This window comes from Phaseolus vulgaris, chromosome 4 (genome assembly GCF_051622355.1).
Source record: "Phaseolus vulgaris cultivar YP4 chromosome 4, ASM5162235v1, whole genome shotgun sequence".
Classification (NCBI taxonomy): Eukaryota; Viridiplantae; Streptophyta; class Magnoliopsida; order Fabales; family Fabaceae; genus Phaseolus; species Phaseolus vulgaris.
In genome coordinates, this window is record NC_143501.1 from 9,282,679 (window position 1) to 9,290,277 (window position 7,599).

Below are 7,599 nucleotides of genomic sequence, written 5' to 3' on the forward strand. Positions count from 1 at the left end.
GCTAGACGGGTTAACAAATTCAGCCAACATCACTTTTACAGATGGGTCAACCTAACCCGCATTAAGCAGGTCAAATATAGGATGGGTCAATACAAGACGAGCTAACATGTATTGTCTCCCCTAATTCTAAGCAACTACATTAAAGTCGAAGAAGTTGTAACTTGGATATGCTAACCTGGTTTCAACAAATTTTTACACCAATAAAGAATTAGTTGTCTAAATTTAATCCAAGCTAAACACATGCTCTTTGTGCTTTACAAAATAGGAATCATATTATGAGAATATTTGAAAGCAAAGAGAAAATTATATGCATTCCTATAATGAAGATTACAAAGAGAAAAACATTTAGAAATTTCACTTTCATTTGATTAATTCCGTCGGGATAATTTCCTCTTCCACCAACACACAATACTATCTATACAAACAACTTTTTGCAATGGTCAAATAAACAGTGACCTAAGACAAACCACACACAGGTCCATAAGTTAACTTCATCAAAAATCAATACTTCGCTTCTCTTATTAGTATGCTACACTTACACCTTTCCATGACCTAATCAAGAAGGGAAAGTGTTCAAGAGTAAAATTTGTAGGTCTTGGCTTTAATTATGATTGTCCTCAATCCTCCAATTGGTGATAAAATCATTAAGCATAGGCCAAGAATAATGCAGATCTGCAATAATAATAGTAGCAGGATTAATCTTGGTTTAAAATGATTTTTTAAAAAAAACATGAAACAAAAGTTATTTCAAATATACCCAGTTAATGAACCAAGACAAGCTGAATCTCCTTGGTTTGTGGATTACCAGCCACATGATACAGGGGAGCTACAATAAGAAAATAAACAGTTAAACACAATTACAATAATCTCACAACAAATTAGGTATATTTGAATAAATTTTCTACAAGTATTTATAGGTGAAAATAATAAGATTTATAAAGTTAAAACTAGTTTATACATAAAGTAAAACTTCAATTATGTAGAAACTAATAGAAAAGAATATTCATAATGATTCATGGCTTACAAAGTATGTTGTTGGAGCAAAAGCAAACCCTCCAAAAAATCCTAGGAGACCATCGAAAAATGGAAAGGTAATAGCAATGAACATTGTGAATGCTGAAAAAAGTCAAAAAGAGGATATATTAATATCAATACACATAACCAAAGAATATGTATATTACTTACATTACATGGTTTGTTTGAATCAGAAATATTTACTTACCCACATATACATTCCTTACAACAAAACGAAGCATTGTGCTTGGTTCGAAATTCAATTTCTTGACCATCACAGTTTCAATCATGTCAAACACTGGCATTGCATAAATCTGCAGCAGCAACAGTCACAAAGTTAGCAATTTGGGTAGTTTTAGTTACTTTAGCATCAACCAGAAAGAGGAAAAGTCATTGGAATTTTTGCTTATGATTGGTTTAAATATTTGTGCAACTTGAAAATTTAAGTTTTGGACATGTATGATAAATGAGAGAAGATGAACTTCACCTGATAGCTTCCAATTACATGAATAACAACAAACAAGTTAGCCATTGCAATAAGCCATGCTGGTTTCTCCAGAGAGATGAGGATGTCAGAATCAACCTCATTGCCAAACATCCAGTAGCCAATAAGAGCCACAGGGAAGTAACATACAGCCACAACTATGTAGGCAATAACCACTCCTCTCCACATAGGAACCTTGGATGGCTTCTCAGGTGTGGATGGGATTGTGGCTTGGATTTCCAGCACCACATTGTGCCCAGCATAGGCAAAAGCCACAGTGCCAAGGGCATTAAAGAAGTTAAACACTGTCCCTGAAGTACTCTGAGCTTTGTAACCATATTGTACATTTTCTTGAACACCCTTTTCTATACTAGCTGCCCAAGCAATTGTAGAGTAACTGTAGAAAAATGCAAATAATTAAAGACCAAATTATCATGGTGATTATGTATTTCACTGTTGTTCTCATTCAATCAACAGAATTAAACTGGTTGACTGTTCCAAAAGATGATGTATATATATAAAGAGGAGCAATAGTAACAATTTTTAATATAACTTCAACACTTCTTTATTGGGTAGATTGCTAACATTCTTTATACAGAAAAGTAGATTGCTAAACCCTGCCCAATTTTATGATTTTTTATGAAAGTACAATGATAAAATTCTTTGTATCTAAAAGATTGAAAGTGCTAGTGGTATATTTTAGATTAGGAATTTAGTTTTACCTTAACTTTATAAAACTAGCTTCCATTATGCATTTACTAGCTTTAAAACACACTTTTAGATAATGCAGCATATTTAAGGTTTTTTTACTCATGATTTCATGATTGACAATAAAATTTTGTCCATAATGAAGAGTATATGCATAACATAACAAGGCATCAAAATGTGTCATTAACATTAAATGAGTTTTAGATTGGAAAGAGAGTAGTACCTCAAGGACATGACTGCAGCTGCCAAGGATACCCCAGTAATGGAATTGAAATCTGGGAGATGGGATAGTACAAAGTGAACAGAGGCAAAAATCATAATAAAATAGGTTAATTTAATCTTTTTGCAGTCAGAACACACAGTGTCATGGAACTTCTGTAATGATGTTCCTCCAGTGACCATGTACACAATGTTCACCCCAATTTCAACCACAAGCTGTTGAGGCACCACAATATAGAGACCAAGCTTTTCACCAAATGCATACTGACCCAGTTCATGGTACCTGTCAAACCTTTTCCCTGGAACCATTTCATGCATCTCAACCATTTGCCATAATGTATACAAGGTGATGATCCATGACAGTATAAGTATTGTCACACCAGGGCCCCTGTGTAATAAGACAACATTGTGATCCTCAAAACAACAAACACAATTTAGAAGCTCACTTTTATCATTAGGAATTAAATGTATGTCAACAGAATGTAAAACAGGAAATAATGGGAAATATTTATGTTCCTTACAAGCAAAGAGTAGAGTATATATGGGGCTAAAACATGTATAAAAGTAACATAATTTTATTTTAAGGAAACAAGTTCAAGCTGCAATGCAATTAGGGTTTGAAGTATACCATCCAAGCTCTGACATGGCATAGGGAAGACCCAGAACACCAGCTCCAACCATGGCAGTGACATTGTGGAAAGCTGAATACCACCATTTTCCATTCCTTTTAGAAGTAATTGGAAGCCAATCATCAATTTTTTTTTCTCTCTCTGATTTTTCCTATTTTATCAACAAACAACAAATTAAATGAGCTTCTATTTTCAACCTTCATACACTGTAATGGCATAAATTCACTCAAACAAGGGTCTATATATATGCTAAAAAAAGTAAATGCAAGAAAGTGTGCAACCAATTGTCAAGAAAAAATAATCATATTGGGACTATGGTTTATTCATCATAAAACATGTCCAATCTTTTGCTGTCAACTATAAGGTTAATTAAAATATTTAACCAAAATTAATCTCTTTATAAATAATTTAATTCATAAAATTTAAATAAAAGAATTAGTTTATAAAATCAATAATAAACAAATTTTCAATTGTTAGTGTTATCATTATTAATAATATTTTCTTGTTCACTTAATTTTAAAAAAATATTTAAATAAAAATTATTAGAGACCTGTATAAAAAAACACACACATATATATATACATATATATATATATATATATATATATATACATATACATATATATATATATATATCATTCTTATTATAGAATCGTACCGATCCATCCATTAATAAAGTAATTAAATTTTGTATTAAAAATACTAATTTAATTTTTATTAAGAACTTTACTCACCAATATTTTTAACTATAATTTTTTTTGTCGTCCTATCATAGAAGAACTGTGGTTTGTGTATTATGGAAACATGAGGCGTGTATATACAAGTAAGAATTAGTAAAATGAATATTTTTCTATTTTTTTAATCTTTATTTACAATTATTTTTAAAAATATTGATGATCAAAACTCTCTATATTAATATTTCTCAATCACCTCTTACCACTCTCTTTATTTCTATACATAACTTTAAATTTTAATATTCTTTAAAAAAATAATTAAATATATAAAAAACTGATTATGTAGTTTATGTAAAATATATTTTATATATTAAAAATATTTATTTATTATATGATTTATATATACTTATTATAAAATTTGAATATACAACACATATATCTTCTTCAATAAAATAACTATAAAATGTAACCAATTTGCCATTGCTCTTGTGAAACTAAAGTCAATGTTTTATGTTTGAACTTTCATAGATAATAAAATGGGTACCATATCATTTAAGCATACCATTAAACCATACTTAAATAGGCAACCTATAATCACTCTATTATCTTTAATATATAATTATTTATATTAAATAGTTGCCTTGGTTTGGTGCATACAATTATGACTTTTGAGACTTGAGAACACGTATGCCTTTGACTTATTTAAGGATTTTTTTCAATGTCGTTTTTTTATTAAGGCATCATCACAACAAAAATAATTATATTTTTATGTGGGAATAGAGTGATGAGGTGGTGTTTTAGAACTCAAATTTTTGTCCATAAAAACAAGGTTTAGTTTGCATAGTGTATTAATTCAACATTGATGACATCTTTACAATAAAGTCACCAAATTTGTAGTGGGCCTTGTTTTGAAATTTAATCATTTTATTATTTATTAAAAGATGTTTAAAGAGTGAACGGTGAAAATATTTATAAACTACAACTCTAGGATTAATGTTCTAAGACTTTTTACATGTTAGGAACATATACCAATATCAGTTCTACCAATTTAACCAATTTAAGAATCAAACAAAACTAAATGGATTGATTCAAGTTTTTAGTTTAATTATATTTGAGGAATAATAATTGGTGAATGCGTGATTATTTAAAGCATACTATTATTTTATTTTAGAGAGAGAAAAACTTCACCAATTCAAATGATCTAAAGTTTAACTCATATTTTTCGTGAAGAGAATGTGTATAGTGATAAGCTGATAAGTTGACTAATTTAAGATTTATTCATAGAAAATTATTTAATTGATATAATAGACTTCCATATAATCTGTTCTTAGAATTCTTTATGAATATGTATAGTCTACCTATGTATAGTTTTTGTTAACATATGAATTTTGGTCTACTCTTTTCATATTTTTGTATTTTTTTAATAATAATACTTTTTTTCATATAATGTCAGAGATAGTTGTTATTACTTGATGTGTTAGATCTTAAGTTACATTATAATGCTTAACATGAAAGTTTTTATAAAAAAAAATACATAATTTTAACCATCTAAAAATACGTCTAATTAGAAGAATACAATTGCATTATAAAGTTGGGCAGGTTAAGGTGGGTAGTAAAATTCAACACATGTTTTGAATTCATATATAAGTTTCCTATGATGACGTGTGTATAAGGGGACTTATACACGGGCTAGATTCAGAATATAAAGTTATAATAATTTTTTTATTTTTCTTAATGAGAAGAAAATATGAAAAATATAATAAATTTATAAGGCCACCTGTTTATTAAAAAAAAATTAAACTAAAATACCATCAACCACATGGATCAGCTCATGAAAAAAATAGTTAAATTAATTAGTACTTTGCTATTATTTTTAACCAATATAAAATTTTCAATACACCATTTCAAACTTATGTATAAATATTTTGTATGCAGGGTTAGGTATTTATAAGTGATTTGATGTAGATAATATAATATTTTTAACTAGTTCTTATTAAGATAATAATATATTAAAAATTAAATTTTAAATTTAATATATAAAAATTAACTTTTAAATCTAAAACATTATAAAAAAATTTTACTTAAATAATAAGAATGATGATGTGTACATACTTTAAATTAATATTATTTCTAAAAATTGCTTCATTTCCACTTCAAAGCATTTTCAATTTCTCCGTGAATTTGATAAAATATAGTTTACTATTTATTGTCATGCTTCATCAAATCACATCAATCCATTTAGCAATACTAAAATTTCTGTTCTTTATATTGAATTACATCAAATTTTACCCAATTTTGTGTGTATCAAATATTTATTAGTCTAAATATTAATAGAATTTTATACTCAATTTGAGATTTTTAACAACAAATTGAGATATTATTAAAATATTTAATTATTATAATTCATATAAAGTAGGTCAAAAAGTAAAAATAAAAAATAAAAAAATTCAAGATTGATTTTTCAATTGCGTGTTTAGAAAACAACTTCATATAGAATCATGGATTTTTCCTAGTTCACACGAGAGTGATTAATTGCACTCGAATATTAAGTTCCTCTTGCATAAACCTAAAATATTCATTATGGTCAACTAACACACACAATAATAATAATAATAATAATAATAATAATAATAATAATATATATATATATATATATTATATATATATATAGATGTGCTTACTAAGCAAATGATTTTCATTCTCTCATGTGTGCTTATTAAGCAATGGTTTCAACTGTTGATGAAACCTCTAAACTAGTGTGGCCATTTCCATGCTATTAAGGGAGAAGGTCACATTAAAATTTTCTCATCACAAAACTCACTTTTAGCTTTTTCTTAACTCGAATGCGTGAAAACATATTATGGATAATTCGATAAAGGACGAAGGAGAATGATGAAAATTGGAAAAACGAGGGAAACATAAAACAGAGTATATGTTCACATGTGTTGAAGAACAAAGATAGGATTTAGAAAGTGTGAAACTCCAACAATTGTATTGCATATACCAAATGATAAATTGGTGAGTGAGAGAGAAACTCACAGTATTTTTGTGAGGAGCAGTGGTGTGACCATTTGTTGCTTCAATTTCCAAACTTCCCATGGCTGCAGAATGAGATGCTCAGAAGTTTGGCAAAACAGAGGACACAGAACAGAGAACAAAACAAACTGTCTTCAAGTTAGTCTGTTAGAGAGAAAACAGAGGGTGGCTCTCTCAGCTTTGAAATGCAGGGAATGTGTGGGTATTTATAGACGAAAAAAACAACGTAATATTTAATTTTTAATATCTTCGATGACTTAACTAACTCGTATAAATACCATAGTTAAGAAAAATTAATATAAAATGTTACTGAAAGAATTGCTTTAAATATAATTTTTTTAAATCCATAACTTTAGTTTTCTCACTTCAAAACTCTCATGTATGATCTCTTGTTTTAATTTTAGTATAACTCTAAAATTTTCCCACCCGCATCTCTTTATTTTATTCTTGCATTTTAATTAAATAAATATTTTTTTATTATAATAAATATGTTATGTGAGACCCGATTTTTATGTTTGGTAAGGATAATTTTAAAATAAATATAGATTGGAATTCCAAGTCATGATTAATATATGTTAAAAAAAATTAATTATTTAGTTTTTTTATAAAACTTTATCATCTCTAAATTTTTTTTTAAATTATTTCTAATTTCAATTTGAGATTATGAAATATTTTTTCATTTTTTTTATTATTAGAAGCCTTAATTTAGAAGAAACTCGTAATTAGGACCATTGAACTTATCAAATTTTATTTTTTTATAAAGTTTTTATTTATTTAATTTTTTTTTCTTTCTATGGCTTCCTTGTATAAATTATTTGCATGCATGTGACATATG

The 7,599-nt window shown here is 27.6% G+C and overlaps 1 protein-coding gene across 1 annotated transcript; it reads right to left on the reverse strand.

Annotated features, from left to right (window-relative positions):
• Window positions 1–344: 344 nt before the first annotated feature.
• Window positions 345–6,946, reverse strand: LOC137837138 (lysine histidine transporter 1). The gene is made up of 8 exons (XM_068646008.1): window positions 6,768–6,946; window positions 3,054–3,205; window positions 2,430–2,813; window positions 1,502–1,895; window positions 1,223–1,328; window positions 1,025–1,116; window positions 758–826; window positions 345–672 (listed from the first exon to the last, which is right to left on the reverse strand). Exons 1-8 carry the CDS (start codon window positions 6,825–6,827, stop codon window positions 574–576), a joined length of 1,356 nt encoding a protein of 451 aa, XP_068502109.1. The 5' UTR covers window positions 6,828–6,946; the 3' UTR covers window positions 345–573.
• Between the last annotated feature and the right edge of the window lie 653 nt (window positions 6,947–7,599).

Bases quoted from the DNA above. Each gene is read 5' to 3' on its own strand.
- LOC137837138 (XM_068646008.1), bottom strand. From the start codon at position 6,827: ATGGGAAGTTTGGAAATTGAAGCAACAAATGGTCACACCACTGCTCCT. The intron at 2,814-3,053 runs GTATACTTCAAA...CTTATTACACAG, and splicing joins GCCATGTCAGAGCTTGGATG to GGGCCCTGGTGTGACAATAC. The intron at 673-757 runs GTATATTTGAAA...TTATTATTGCAG, and splicing joins TGTCTTGGTTCATTAACTGG to ATCTGCATTATTCTTGGCCT.